Below are 16,808 nucleotides of genomic sequence, written 5' to 3' on the forward strand. Positions count from 1 at the left end.
ACATCGCATACATAACTTATTTCAATAAGTTGTCTAATAAAACATCGCATACATAACTTATTTCAATAAGTTGTCAAGTCAAACATCGCATACATAACTTATTTCAATAAGTTGTCAAGTCAAACATCGCATACATAACTTAGCTGAAGCATTCCTTGGGCTCACACAAATTCTGCTCTGAGAACTTGTGATGTGGAAACATGTTGAAACTTGACATTAGCTTAGTTTAGACATATTGTCGCAGCAATGTACCCGTCTCGGTACATTTTTATTAAAAAAAAAGCACAGTTTCTTAGACTTATAAACACAAATAATTTATGATTTGGGGGGGGGGGGGTCGCCAAATGGTGAAGAATTGCTTTACAGTAACATAATATTTGGTTGGTATCGATTCCTTTAATTCGTTTCATAGAAAACTTCACAATAAGATAAGACTCGATTAGATCATAACATAATGAACAATGGCTGTCAAATGAATGAATACGTAGAGATTTGGTTAGCCTCCCATGTAAATAGTATTCACCTTAAAGTCAAAGTCCATTGCAGACGTTACAAACGTTATTGGGATATTCCATTGTTACTCACTCCTACGTCATCCAATAGACGAGAAAAGAATCAGAAGAGGTGAGTAGGTGACGTCTGAAGAAGCATGTCACAGTGTATCCCAGACGTCGTCACTCCATCGCTACCACTTGACTATGTTTAACTCATGAACGAACATCCTGTTATTGTAAATGTAGCGACTTGGTCCGCTGTAGAACAATCAAGTGACAGATGCAACAAGGAAGTCAATACTTACAGACAGCGGAGAATATTTGTCAAATTAAAAACAAATGGCATTTCTATTTCTTTTATATAATTTAGTGTTTTTATGTAAGTAGTGGATATCTTTAAATTTATAACATAATCTATTTTAAAATAAAGTTGAACGCATATGATTGCATGGTTTGTGAAAGTTGAATACATAGAAAAAGATCATCACACAGTTCAAATGGCCATTTCGTTAAATCATGTATTAAATGCATGGCATGTGTGTTTTCTAGTTTTCTAAAATTAATTTTCTTAAATATTTTCTTTTAAGTTTATTAATTACTGAGTATATGATGTTTTTTTTTAAATTTGGTTTAAATGTACAATGGATTGTAAAGTTCTTATTAAAAATGATAATATTCATTCTGTTTTTTTTTAAGTTTACTTTTCAAATATGTTTTATTAAGTTTTTAAATTTAGTTTATTGTTGGTAATAGTATGAGCATGAAACAATAAATCTTTGACATCATAGCCACATGAAACAATAAATCTATGACATCACAGCTAGCATGAAGCAATAAATCTATGACATCACAGCCACATGAAACAATAAATCTATGACATCACAGCCACATGAAACAATAAATCTATGACATCACAGCCACATGAAACAATAAATCTATGACATCACAGCCACATGAAACAATAAATCTTTGACATCACAGCCACATGAAACAATAAATCTATGACATCACAGCCACATGAAACAATAAATCTATGACATCACAGCCACATGAAACAATAAATCTTTGACATCACAGCTAGCACTAAACAATAAATTTATGACATCACAGCTAGCACTAAACAATAAATTTATGACATCACAGCTAGCACTAAACAATAAATTTATGACATCACAGCTAGCACTAAACAATAAATTTATGACATCACAGCTAGCACTAAACAATAAATTTATGACATCACAGCTAGCACTAAACAATAAATTTATGACATCACAGCTAGCACTAAACAATAAATTTATGACATCACAGCTAGCACTAAACAATAAATTTATGACATCACAGCTAGCACTAAACAATAAATTTATGACATCACAGCTAGCCTAAAACAATAAATTTATGACATCACAGCTAGCACTAAACAATAAATTTATGACATCACAGCTAGCATGAAACAATGAATTTATCACATAACAGCTAGCATGAAACAATCAATTTATCACATAACAGTCAGCATGAAACAATCAATTTATCACATAACAGCTAGCATGAAACAATATATTTATCACAACACAGCTAGCACTAAACAATAAATTTATGACATCATAGCTAGCATGAAACAATAAATGTATGACATTACAGCCACATGAAACAATAAATCTATGACATCACAGCTAGCATGAAACAATCAATTTATCACATAACAGCTAGCACGAAACAATCAATTTATCACATAACAGCTAGCACGAAACAATCAATTTATCACATAACAGCTAGCATGAAACTAAATTTATGACACCACAGCTAGCATGAAACTATAAATGTATGACATCACAGTCAACATGAATCAATGTTCATGTTATCTCAGCATCAAACAATATCTGCTGCTTGTGAGTGTCTCAACCATCATGAAATAATGTCTCGTCATGTCTTTGTATTTCAGTTTATTCTTACAATGAAGCAGACCGTCTCGCCCAGACATACTTCCTCCAACTTGTCTTGCTTGACACTTGTTCCTAGAATGCTCTCCAAAACTGTTTCCGGTTAATTATATTTATAAATAGCCTTTTAAAACAATACCTTATATGCACTATGAGAGCCCAGGTGTATTTGACCAAAGCTTCGACTTACAATTTTTTTTTTCTGAGATGTATAAATGTGACATTTATATTCAGGGTACAAATGGACTCCAGCCGCTTAGGGCTTTGTTTATTTATTTGTTTAAATACACTTTTTGTCATGCGTAGAACTCTGCTAAAAGAGTTCGAAATAACGCTCATGTTTTAAATAACAAGAAAAATTGCAATTCATCCATTGTTTATTATTTTAGTCATAGTTTTTAGTTTAATTTCAAGATATAATTTTCATCCTAACAGTTTAGAAACTATTCATCTTTACGCTGCCTCGAACATTCTTCTTTAAAAATAGAGAGGTTTACATGAGTCAAATGATGTGAAGTAATAATTATAGTGTAATATATTCAGACGTAATCATCTTCTTTTTCTAAAGTAACGTTTGTATTTCATAAGATTATTGTTGTAAGTATGAGCATGAAACAATAAATCATAAGATAAGATAAGATACGAGACTTAAGACAGAGGCAAAACATTGAAATGAACTTAAACTGCATTCTCCCCAATTCTTGTCATAGATGCATTCAACACATAAATCACAAATATAAATGTATTATCATTATGAATGCTTTTAACATACCAGATTGTGCCAAAGGGTGTGAGATCAGTTTCCTTCCACCAACAGAGAACCTGGTTCTGTCATTAGGTCAGACAGTCTCAGTGCTGTGTGACGCTCAATGTTACGGTCAGAGCAAAGTTGTGTCCATGAGATGGTCGTACACACAATCTAAAGAAAGTCAAAAGTAAGATTTACTTAATATATCTGGTTTGAATGTTTCAATGTGACTTTCAGTCTTACAGTTTTGTGATTTGGCCTATAGAAACATATAAACTAATGCATCTGAAATCCAGAGTAGATTGTATCTATTTAAAGTAGATGTTATGATATCTACTGTAGATTGTATCATATAGCTAAAGAAGATTTTATCCGATATCTAGAAAAGAATATATATGGAATCTCGAGTATATTTTATCTATTACTAGTCGGATATGACCCAGGCCTGCAGGCCTTAGTTTGGGTATCACTGATCTAATGCATTGGATTTAGATCCATGCGAAACATGGCGATATTTTTCCTTATCACTTTTAATTTTCATACAAAATGAAAGTAGACTATGAAAATGAGGTTATATAAAATAATGTTAAAATGAGTTTACAGGATTCGTTAAAAAAGTTTCGTTCTTCAATGGAGATTTAAAAAACAATTTAGGGCTTTAAACATACACGTCTGTCTTCTCGTGGTCTAAGGAACATTCAAGCCAAATCGATAAAGATTGGTCAAACGGTTTTAATTTCTATAAATAACACACATATATTACATACTCCTTACATTAGTGCTTTATATATTAGATGTTCACCAGATTGTTTCTGATGTGTATCAATCTTAAGTTGATTGTCATCTGATATCTAGAGAAGATCTCATCTAGATTGTATATGATATATAAAGTAAATTATATACGATATATAAAGTAGAGTGTATATGAGATATAAAGAAGATTGTCTCATCTGAGATAAAGTAAAATCTGAATGGAGTGTATTTTCATCTCATATCTAGACTTTCTTTGTCTTGTATCTGATTATCTGAGATGTGAGATGAACTCCGATTGGTGGTAAGGCAGGAGACCTAGGTCTTCAGTAGTACCTTGCTAAGAAACTCTGCTGTTCGGCGTAGTGCTCATAGCTTCCATACAATTCTAGTGAACCTTTTTTTCGGGGATGGTTTTGGGGGGGGGGGGATCCCCCCCCCGACCCTCCCCACCCCGCGGAAAAAAATTATATATATATATATATATATATATATATGTGTGTGTGTGTGAGTGTGTGTACATAATTAATCTTTATTACATTTTGACCCTTTCGGAAGACGTTTATTGTTTATTGTAGACTCCCCGCCCTTGCTAGCAAGGGGGTCTGGGGGAGTTCGCAGCGCTCCCCAAGCACGTGGCGAAGCCCCGCCGCCGAGCACTATTTCTGGTATTGAAAGCCAACAAAATGCATATTCTGAGGTATCTACAGTGCATTATCTTGCTATTAAAAAGTTTATTTCAAAAACCTAATGTGCTATTCTTACTGACTTAGACCCTCTCGCGCCGTTCGGCGCATTTTCCGGCAAGCTGTTTCCGCAACTTTGCGTAATTTATTTTGTGTGAGAACATGTCCCGCAAAACCTCATGCGACGCTCTGTCACAACCTTACTAAGGATTCGACTCCCAGTTCGGCATATGATTTCTTTGATTTAGACCCGATCTCTATGATTGACTCCTAAAATCTGTCTTAGCCATCTTTGTTGAGACACATTTAATGATTTTCAATTTCGGCAGAAGACTATTCACACTATTAATGGAGCCCAAGCCACTGGTAGAAATTTGTAACCTTTCTTGACTACGCCCTTGAAATTACATGCATGTATTTCGCTTTAGATTTTATATCGAAAAGGAAAGTTTTTTCGTCAATTCATCTGTTGAGGGGTTTTAAACTAAGAAATCTCTGGAGTTTTTTTGTTTTGTTTTTAATTCAAAACCCGATTTAGCTACGATCATAGAATTTGGTGACTGTACATTGCTTTAAAATAATATTGAAGAGAGAGGTTTTCAACTCTAAACGCTCTGTAGGGGAATTTTAAACTCAAAACCATCTGGAGGGGGTTTAAACTTTAAAGAAAAAGCCATCTGGAGGAAGGGGATTTAAACTCAAAACCCCTTTGGCTAAGCTCATAAATTTTATAGTGTGTAATTTGCTTTTTTTATATTGAAGAGGTACTTTTTAGCTTCAAACCCCAACTGGAGGGGGGGGGGGTTAAACTCAAAACCCCTTTGGCTACGCTAATAGAATTTTGAGTGTGTAATTTGCTTTTTTTATATTGAAGATTGGGTTTATCGTAAATTTTGGAGGGGTTTTTAAAATCAAAATCTTCCTCAACTGTGCTGTTGGAATTTGGGGATTGTTGTTTGCATTTTTTTGTTTTGTTTTATTGAAGAGGGGGATTTAACTGCAAAAACCTCTGGTAGGGGGTTTAAAAATTAAAACCCCCTGTAGGGGGGTTTAAACTCAAAGCCCCTGGTAGAGGGATTTGTATCTCAAAACCCCCTGATAGTGTTTTTTAAATCTCAAAACCCTCTGGTAGGGGGATTTAAACTCAAACCCCCCTGGTAGAGGGTTTTTAACTCAAAACTGCCTGGGCTGTGCTGTGGTAAGTGATGATTTAGTATTAAAATCTCACCTAAAATAAACAAAATGAAAGCAAAAATCAGTCACTTCATTCCGTTCCCCCCCCCTGCAGGGGGGATTTAATTTCGGAGAACCACCCCCCCCCCGGCTACGCCCATGCATCTCCCCGTAGCTCTCAGAGCTGTGGACACTCTCGCAAGACGTGCACCACCGTTTCCTCAGACTCCCCGCAATGTCGGCAAAGAGCATCAACATTTGGCTGGAACTGGGCAAAGTATGCACCAATGGGGTAGTGTGCCGTACGCCACTGCGCTATTATCGATTGTTCCGACCTTTTGAGTCTCCACCACGGGTCGTCACGGTTTGGTCGGCCAGACTTCCCTGGCTTTATCGGACTCATCCCAATTTCAACCATGTACCCACTCTCGTATGACTGTCGTAGCCTGTTGAAACGTACTTGGCACCTCGAAAGTGGGCACGGCCAGCGCTCCTTCTATTATCTGAGATCTAGACTTGATCTGTCTGGTATCTTATTATCTGAGATCTAGACTTGATCTGTCTGGTATCTTATTATCTGAGATCTAGACTTGATCTGTCTGGTATCTTATTATCTGAGATCTAGATACAAATCTATACAATTGAAAAACAGAAATATGAAGGAGCTCTTTTTAAATGAAAGTAAAGATAAATGTTAAAATAGTAAAATAAAAAACTATTAGATAAAATATGAAAAGTCATATTACAATATATATACCTATGTAAAAAAATGCATGTCATATATATATATATATACATATATATATATATATATATATATATATATATATATATATATATATATATATATGTAATGAAGGTGGTAATGAGCATCCCCTATAATTAGATCGTATACATCCTGCTTACCAAACTCACCCATTTCACATGCTGATGTAGGTCAGATTTCATTACGCATAACTCATCCATTCCACACTAGGTCTAAGTGCCCTCTTAGGAAATTTCACAAAATAAATCTCATTCAGAATTTCAAGCCAGTAAATCATATTTTGTTTCTCATAACTCTAGTGACATCAAGTTCACCAGTGGAGTCAATGTGACCTTCAACTGTGATGTCATGTTGACAGATCTCTCCCATCACACGAAATCATTGGAAGTGTTTTTTAAAGGTGACCCTTTGTACTCTAAGGAGTTTTTTCTTATTTCTTTTGACATTGAATATGTTTTCATTTGAAAGATTGATCTGGTTCTAAGCAACCACGCTGAACAAAACTATCTTTTATAACAAGTAATGACACATTGTTCTCAAAGTTATTGAAATAGCCGTGAGCTAAACTTATTGAATGGATTGTCAATAATTGGATTCTCGACATTCGAATAAATTCAATGTGGATTGTTATTAGGAACAGAAGAAATCTGTGTAGAAAGTTGAATTCCAAGAACTGAAAGAATAGTTATGCAAAGAACGTCAAGGACACAGAAGAAATCATTATAGAATTACTTTCAAAGTAGAATGCTGTCCAGAACATTCACGTTTTCTGAACAATGTTCTCTCTCAGTAGAATTTAGAGAACTGATCAAATTAAATGTTGTCACAGACTTATCTCTCTCAGTAGAATTTAGAGAACTGATCAAATTAAATGTTGTCACAGACTTTTCTCTCTCAGTAGAATTGAGAGAACTGATCAAATTAAATGTTGTCACAGACTTTTCTCTCTCAGTAGAATTGAGAGAACTGATCAAATTAAATGTTGTCACAGACTTTTCTCTCTCAGTAGAATTGAGAGAACTGATCAAATTTAATGTTGTCACAGACTTTTTTCGGTCAATGGACATTTTGTAACCATAACGTTTGAATTTGATACAAATTATTAAAGGATTGAAATAGCCGATAGACTTTGTCATTCTTGAGATATCGTTGGATAGAATTCACAATGAAATACCCCCCACCCCCAAATATTAAAAGTTATAAACTCCTATCTTTTTAGAACCTTATTTTTGATCGGAACAAATAACATTTTACTTCAGATTTTTTTTTCAGCACAAACGAACCATCATTTTTCCTGCCTTTCCACGATTGTAGAACGTTTCATAGCTTCTCCTAAAGCACAAGGAAAGTTTAGGATCAACATTTTGACCGAAACATTTGCTTTCGAGGGACTAGCTGAAGTGCATGATTAACTGAAGTGCATGATTAGCTAAAGTGCAGGATTAACTGAAGTGCACGATTAGCGGAAGTGCAAGATTAGCTGACGTGTAGTGAGCTGATGCACTCTGATATACTGCTTAAACTTCAGGATGATGATTATGATGACTAATTAAGCTCAATTCGAAAACTTTTGATTAAAACAAAAATGTTATCACATTGCAGCTGTATGAGAGAAATAGAATTCTATGCGTTTTTATTTTATAATTTATTTCACGTCCATAAAGACATTGTCTCAATTTATGTTACTTATATTTCAGCAAGTGTAACCCTTGACTTATATTTCAGCAAATGTAACCCTTGACTTATATTTCAGCAAGTGTAACCGTTGACTTATATTTCAGCAAATGTAATCCTTGACAAAAAGGTTTTCAAATAAAAAAAATATGTTAAAAATGTTTCTCCTGCTTAATTAAGTACCTATAAATTGAAATATTTTGTGATTTTGTTAATTAGCTAATGTAGTTTATATTTAGTTTTATTTGAATTAATTTGTTAAGTTCAACTTTTATATATATTCCAGATTTAAACTCAACGAATTTAAATCTAAATGAAATTAAATACCCAGCAAAAGAGAGACAACCAAGAGCTTCACTTATTTCCCCTGGAACTCTGTGTTCCTATCGTGTTCCCTATGAAACTTGTATGCTAGAATTGTTCCAGCCATCGGGAGAGTCTGCTGACGACATCTTTATGTGTCAGAGAAGCTTTGAGCTCGATCAAAAAGTGCCAAGCAGAGCAGAATATACCCCAAAGGGGAATGTCAATCAAGATGGCACGTCAAAAAAGGAAAAACTTGATGACACGGAGTATAGTGCTGACGGAATATCAGAAGAAGATGATACAGAATATAGCGCTGACGGTACGACTCAAACGTATAAAGAGGATGATGTCATTTATAGCGCTGATGGAATAGTGAGTAGGGATAACATAAGTGAATATACTGACCAGGAGAGGATAAATAGGGATACAAAAGATGATACAGTATATAGTGCTGATGGCAAGGTTAAAACGGATAAAGAGGATGATACAGTATATAGTGCTGATGGCAAGGTTAAAACGGTTAAAGAGGATGATACAGTATATAGTGATGATGGCAAGGTTAAAACGGATAAAGAGGATGATACAGTATATAGTGCTGATGGCAAGGTTAAAACGGATAAAGAGGATGATACAGTATATAGTGCTGATGGAATGACCCAGGTTGCAAACAAGGACCTCGAAGAGTCGAGTGGTGAAATAGTCAATGAAGTAGAAAATAGTGGACAAAGTTCTGAAGCTGTGACAGATCGAATGTTTTCGGGAGATGTTACAACTAGTCTGTTAAATGATAATGATGACTCTCATTCTGACTTTACTTTGGACAATGTTATTTCCATTGACGAGACATCAGATGTTGAGGTTATCGTTAATAAAAGCTTGTTATTCGAAGAGAGCATGGGTAGTGGACTTAGCGGTCATGGAGACGGTGATACAGTCTATAGTGCTGATGGAATGGCCTACGTGAACAACGAAGTTGAATTTATAAACGATTCTAATACTGTGGCAATTAAGGACCTCGAACAGTCGAGTGGTGAAACAGTCGATGAAGTTGAAACTAGTGGCCATGGTTTCGAAGTTGTAACAGATGGAATATATTCGGGAGAGGTTACATCTAGTCTGTCAAATGATAATGATGACTCTCATTCTAACTTAACTTTGGGCAATGTTATTTCCATTGACGAGACATCAGATGTTGAAGATATAGTTAGTAAAAGCTCGTTATCTGAAGAAAGCATGGGTAGTGGACTTAGCGGTCAAGGCTCAGGAGATGAAGCTGGCATTTTCACAAGCATTTCTTCATCAGGAGATAACTCTGACCTACTAACTCGACCTTCAGATAACCAGGGATTTGAAATAGATGATGTTTCTCTACAATTCCCAGAAAATTATCAGCATGTGAATATTGAAGAAAAACACTCTTCAAACAAAGGCTCTAATTACACAGGAAACATTTCCAATATTCTACTGAGACTTGCCAACAATATTAATAAAGAAAATGAAACGAATAGGCACACACATGATAACTTACCATCTATCAATAAATTACCAGGCATAAACTCAAACGTTGAGTCAATACCACCGCGTCATAAGAGGTCACAGTTTGGCGAAACAAACATTTTGATGTACCGTAGGAGACGAAATAGTCATTCTGATGATTCTGTTTCCTCCAACACAGTTTCAAATTATGGAACATTAGTGACAAGCAACAAGAACTTGTTAAATTCAACTAGCACTATTGAGACTACTTCAGAGGAGACAAAAGAATCAAAATTTTCATTAGCTTCAGCACTACCACCATCAACACCACTAGCATCAACACCATCAGCATCAACACCACCAGCATCAACACCATCAGCATCAACACCACCAGCATCAACCTCAACTGAATCAAAGACGAATACATCTTCTGAAGATATTGCAATAACTTCTTTAAAAACTCTTACGACAAAAGCGCCAGAAGACGCAACATCCAAGACACTCATAGATGAGACTGTAAGTGCATCAGAACAGAAGAACAGCGACTGTGAAACGGAGGGTTGTACAGACTGTAATGAACACAGTTATTTTGGAAAATATGGAGTCATTGCATTTGCTCTCTCCCTTTCTTTGGTCTTCCTCTTGGTGTATACCTTATTGATGGTCATATTTATGCCTAGAATTCTGGCCAAGAGAAAAGCTGGATCTAAATTTGAGGTATGTCTGGCAGTTTTTAGTGTGTTCTTGTTTTTTCCATTAAAATCTCTAAATCTAGTTATTGTTATCCCAAGCTTTCAAACTTTGTTTTTAAAACGCGACTATTAAAAAGAAATCAAACAAATCTATGGTGTTCCATAACATTAAAAAGATTTTTAAAAGAAAATTAAATTTCAATTTGGAAGTTTTGTGATGAACACGTGACAATTGATTTCCGATTTGTGAAGTATTAGACTTTCATCGCAATGTTTGCAAACAAATCTTTGAACGTTTTACATTCCCACGTTAGTTTCCAGTTTCTCATATTTTTACATTTAAAGACAGCTAGTGTGGGGAAGTTTTACAAAACTTGTATCAACTCTCTTTGTCTGTCTTGTACAAATCTTGTACACGTTATTTCTCATATTTCTCGGATCAAGTTGAAACTTTGCACAATTATTCATAGTCAATTGAACTACATGAACAAATCAACAAATTAACCAATTAGTTAATTAAAATAGTTTTATACATTAAAAAATGGAGATAAATCTTGCAATATTGATGGAGATATAGCAGTAATTCTGACCTCTATAAAAGTTTTGTTTTTAAAAAGTATTTCTAGCAGTCGCTATTAGTTTCGAGTCCGAAGATTAATGAGGAATGCAGTATTTCCCGTGGCTACGCAGTCACAGCGGTGACCTACATATTTTGCCACATGCAGGGCAGACATAACTATTGTCCGCCAGTGGTCAATTTAGATTTTCTTTTCTCCATCTACGTCTGTCCTCGGATTTTCTTTTCGTCTCCAATGTGTATCCCGCGGTCTTTAGAAGTGTTCAGTCTATATTTGTAAAATGTAAAAGACCATGCCACTACTAATATCAATATTAATTATCTGTGATTCTTGTCTGGTTCGTGAGCTACTCAAAGTGAAAACATTTCTATTTGTTTCTAAAGTCTAAGAATGTATTTTGTATGTCAATGTCACGCACATTTTTTAAAATCGACTTTTGATGCCTCGACTTTCGTGTAGTAGAGTGACGGCCACGGCCACATACTGCAACATTAGTCCCCATACGGCCACGGCCACATACTGCAACATTAGTCCCCATACGCCACGGCCACATACTGCAACATTAGTCCCCATACGCCACGGCCACATACTGCAACATTAGTCCCCATACGCCACGGCCACATACTGCAACATTAGTCCCCATACGCCACGGCCACATACTGCAACATTAGTCCCCATACGCCACGGCCACATACTGCAACATTAGTCCCCATACGGCCACGGCCACATACTGCAACATTAGTCCCCATACAGCCACGGCCACATACTGCAACATTAGTCCCCATACGCCACGGCCACATACTGCAACATTAGTCCCCATACGGCCACGGCCACATACTGCAACATTAGTCCCCATACGCCACGGCCACATACTGCAACATTAGTCCCCATACGCCACGGCCACATACTGCAACATTAGTCCCCATACGCCACGGCCACATACTGCAACATTAGTCCCCATACGGCCACGGCCACATACTGCAACATTAGTCCCCATACGCCACGGCCACATACTGCAACATTAGTCCCCATACGCCACGGCCACATACTGCAACATTAGTCCCCATACGCCACGGCCACATACTGCAACATTAGTCCCCATACGGCCACGGCCACATACTGCAACATTAGTCCCCATACGCCACGGCCACATACTGCAACATTAGTCCCCATACGCCACGGCCACATACTACAACATTAGTCCCCATACGCCACGGCCACATACTGCAACATTAGTCCCCATACGGCCACGGCCACATACTGCAACATTAGTCCCCATACGCCACGGCCACATACTGCAACATTAGTCCCCATACAAGTTGTCAATAATCAGAGTTTGTTTTAGTCTTTCTTGACCCGTCAGGATAAAGGCCGCTTACTTTTCTGCGTTTTGTCTGTCTGTCTGCCCGTCACGTTTAGATCGCAAAAAAAAAAACAACAACATATATTTGTTTTGCTTTTTATTTCATCTTTATTTTCCCGTTCAAAACATTGCAAAAATATAGTATCTATAATAGGTTGTTCCTGGTGCTTTTGTGAAAAGCAAATTAACGCCAAAGTTGTTTGGAACATTGTGTTTAATACAAAATAGGAGACAAATTCACATCCAATGATTGTTTGAAATAGTATTTCTGACTTACAATATACTTTATATTCTTGTACAAAACGTCATTAAAGTTTAATTATCAATAAGAAATTGTTCCGGATTTATATTTAACAACAAATTATTTACATATGTCTGTGTCTTTAGAGTGACTCTATTTTGTTATATTTTTCCAGGTAAAATAAAAACTTTGCATAAATATTACTTACGAGTCGACCGGCGGCATAGCATACGCCGCTATTTTGCAGGGTCGGCCTTATGCGACCGCAGTGGGCCCCGCACTTTCATAAGATCCGCGCTAATTCTAGGTGTATAAATTATTAAATTAAACAATTGTACAATTTATAACAGATTTCACGTTGCCTCCTGTCGATTTACCAGGAGCTCCTGGAAATCTCCTGAAATTGCAAAATATACAAAAAAGTCCTGGAAATATCCGGAAATCATTAAAATCTTTATAAAAAACTCATACGAATCTCCTGAAATATAAAGACAAAAATTGTTAATAAGGAAAATGCCAATCCTACGCGCGATAAAAAAACGGCATTATCCCGTAATTGTGTAACCTGGTGAAAGAAGCTTCTCGCGCCTCAAACTAATGAAGAATTACTTTAGTTCAACAATTCTCGTAGATATATTAAAGTATTGATAAGCTAATTGCTATTGCGCGTGATCTATGTAGGAAATAAAATTTTCATGATACACTGTATGACTTTGCTACACTTAAGGCTCGTAAAGTTCGTGGGATAACTCTATCCGGAGAAATAAAAGAGTGATCTTTCCTTTACTTCTTCTTCTCGTCCAAACTCTTGAGGGAAGATGAGAATTATATATATAGATTTATGGTCAGTAGACCTGTGTCGTGACCGCATCTGAGTTTTTGTAAGCAAAAACTTTCTATCACACAAACATTCTTTGTAATTTTGTTTACATTTCGCTTGTTATAAATGGCGTCTTTTTTGTTGGATTCGATGTACAAAATATGGATACTTTCTCATTTAATTTTTCTGAAGTTACCTTCCTGTATACTGCTGTGATTTGGTAGAGAATAACTAGAACATTATACTCGTAAAAATATGTGTGTGTGTGTGTGTGTGGATTTGTAACGATCGTTTCAGTTTTAATCTTTACTTTTTTACTTTAAAATAATTCCTAGATAAATAGTTTAATAAATTAATAATTGAACGCAGTAACGTCACGAAGTAAGCATTAATGTATCCCTTGATTGCCTGGTATTTGTCAACAATTGAAGTAGACATTGTGTCAATTAAAACATTGAATCAAAGACACATACCTATATATGAAATATAGATCGACCTTCGTTTGAATCCAGTGCACCGGAGAATAAGATTGAAAAAAAAAACCCTGTGTATTATTTCTGGAAATCTATGTTCATATCAGTACAAACTAAGCAAACATTTCTTCAACATAGAAATCACGTAGAATTGAATACAAAATTATATAAAAGAAAATATTTCTGGAGTGACCGAGCCATAATTCTATCGTTACATTTGTTGTTCTATTCCTCATTATATAGAGTCAGTCTTCAGTTTACAAGAAAAAATCTTCTGATGTTGGCTCACCGACCTATATGAGTGATATTGTAGCCTGTGAGTTTGATAATGGTATCGAAGGAAAGAATCTTGATTCTCCACTACCACGTGATCACGAGAAAGGTGACGAACATCAAGAAACAAATACTGGGTAAGTTTTGTTTCCTTTCATGAAGCAGTCCCACTTTTTAAGGTATCATTGAATATACATGGGAGACAAAACTCATACAGTTCTGTTTCATTTTCATTGGCATGGATCTAGTGGTTTTACATTGCCAAGTAACGTATACTTATCAGAATCCCAAGTAGTAATCACATCCGTTATTTGGCAAGCTCATGGAGGTGCTCAAGTTAGAACTTCTCACTTCGAAGAGAGGATAAAAAAAAAGTCTCTAGACGATGACGTGGTTGCATTTCCATACAACTGTTATTGTGGTAAAGAAACGTATAGGATGGGCAACTATGGAAGAACCTTAAATAAAACAAAGAGTTTCTTCTGGTTGAAATAATATATTTGTATTATTAGAAACTTGTTAGCTCCCTTTCCTAGAGAACACTATCAAAGTGTCTTGTCCGTCATTCAGAGACTCAATTGGTCTGGTCTATTCCAGGAATGTAGACATAATAGCTTCAGAACACTTTGTACACTAAAACTGACATGAAATGCTTCTATTCAGCTGACAAGCGTTGCAGACTGTCAATAAGCTAATGTCAACACGTCGAGGGGCTGGAGTCAATGGGAGATTGTTGTACTTCTACGTGGCTATCCAAACCAAGACTTGCATTTCTATAGGAGAACATTTGGTGTGCATATTAGCGTTACGTCATTTCTCTGATGCAAATAAAGAAAAACAAAACGAACGCTTTAGTTAGTGTCCATGTTTCGTTTTATTTCTAGAGCAATGCTGGGATAACATTCATAGAACACAAGTTTATCTTACAGTGGTATGAGTTTTCCAAAAATAAAAAGAGAGCTTACATCACTGTTACACCACTGTTACATCACTGTTGCATCACTGTTACACCACTGTTACATCACTGTTATACCACTGTTACATCTCTGTTACACCACTGTTATACCACTGTTACATCACTGTTACATCACTGTTATACCACTGTTACATCACTATTACATCACTGTTATACCACTGTTTCATCACTGTTACATCACTGTTATACCACTGTTACATCACTGTTACATCACTGTTATACCACTGTTACATCACTGTTACACCACTGTTCTGTTACACTACTGTTACATCACTGTTACATCACTGTTATACCACTGTTACATCACTATTACATCACTGTTATACCACTGTTTCATCACTGTTACATCACTGTTTCATCACTGTTACATCACTGTTACACCACTGTTACATTACTGTTACACCACTGTTACATCACTGTTACACCACTGTTACACCACTGTTATACCACTGTTACATCACTGTTACATCACTGTTACATCTCTGTTACACCACTGTTTCATCACCGATACATCACTGTTACAAACGGCTTACTTGCTATTCAATGTATTGTCAATTCAGTATTTCACATATAATCTTATAGTTGTTTTTTTCTTTACTCTAGACCAGCTATTTCAAGCTTTATGATAAGGCTTTCAGTTGCAGCCACCAATGAGTCTATAGGAGACCCGCAAGTGACAGTTTCCAATGAAGCTCCTAAACCCCCCAAAGGCTATGTGGCTATTCCTATTGCTCCAGAATTAGATATGTCTGAACCAAAGGATACGGTTGAAGTTTGAGTTGTATTATCCAGGACCCAAAGACCTTCCATTCATAAGTAAATGAACAGCTAAAAACTTAATCATTTGTGACCTCTTTCAATTGATAAAATTCTGAACTCGTCAAATTATCGAATACATTCTCTCAATGACATCTCTAGTTAATAAGTCAAAAACTTTTTTTTCAGCCAGTAATCGCACATTACATTTATGGGTTGTTGACCTATTTCAGTGCACTCTTCAGTGGACACAAATATCACTCTTCAGTCTATGAAGATCTATCAAAACAAAACATTGGCAATTGTGGCAATACATTTTTTAATATATAGAATTGTTATGAAAAGAATAAATCTGTCTCCTTCTTATAGATTATTACAGAATTTTTAAAACAATTTATATGTAAGTATCCAATTATTTTGTTACCGAGTCATCTATACTATAAAGTAGAATGTAAGGCGTAAGTATGTATGTATGTGCCGAATAGAAATCAAAACCGTTTGACCAATCTTGATAAAACTTTTACACAAATGTTCCTTGGGTGCTAACTGGAACCTTGACGTATGTATAGTAGCCCTAAAACAAACTTAAGACCCTAAAAAAAGTTGCCCGACTCTGTGAAAGTATG

The 16,808-nt window shown here is 35.8% G+C and overlaps 1 protein-coding gene across 3 annotated transcripts; it reads left to right on the top strand.

The window, feature by feature from the left end:
- The first annotated feature begins 684 nt into the window (after positions 1-684).
- On the top strand, positions 685-16,579 carry LOC106078773 (uncharacterized). Of its 3 annotated transcripts, none has more exons than XM_056008135.1 (6): positions 685-873; positions 3,207-3,366; positions 6,854-6,954; positions 8,515-10,727; positions 14,421-14,587; positions 15,048-15,297. In XM_056008135.1, the coding sequence occupies exons 1-6, from the start codon at positions 834-836 to the stop codon at positions 15,085-15,087; spliced, it is 2,721 nt and encodes a 906-aa protein (XP_055864110.1). In that variant the 5' UTR covers positions 685-833; the 3' UTR covers positions 15,088-15,297. The 3 variants fall into 3 exon arrangements, with proteins under 3 accessions (XP_055864110.1, XP_055864111.1, XP_013095236.2); XM_056008136.1 differs by having other exon boundaries at positions 15,114-15,297; XM_013239782.2 differs by lacking the exon at positions 15,048-15,297 and adding an exon at positions 16,030-16,579 and having other exon boundaries at positions 687-873.
- The last annotated feature ends 229 nt before the right edge of the window (positions 16,580-16,808 follow it).

The sequence above is a fragment of the Biomphalaria glabrata genome, chromosome 13, assembly GCF_947242115.1.
Source record: "Biomphalaria glabrata chromosome 13, xgBioGlab47.1, whole genome shotgun sequence".
NCBI lineage: Eukaryota > Metazoa > Mollusca > Gastropoda > Planorbidae > Biomphalaria > Biomphalaria glabrata.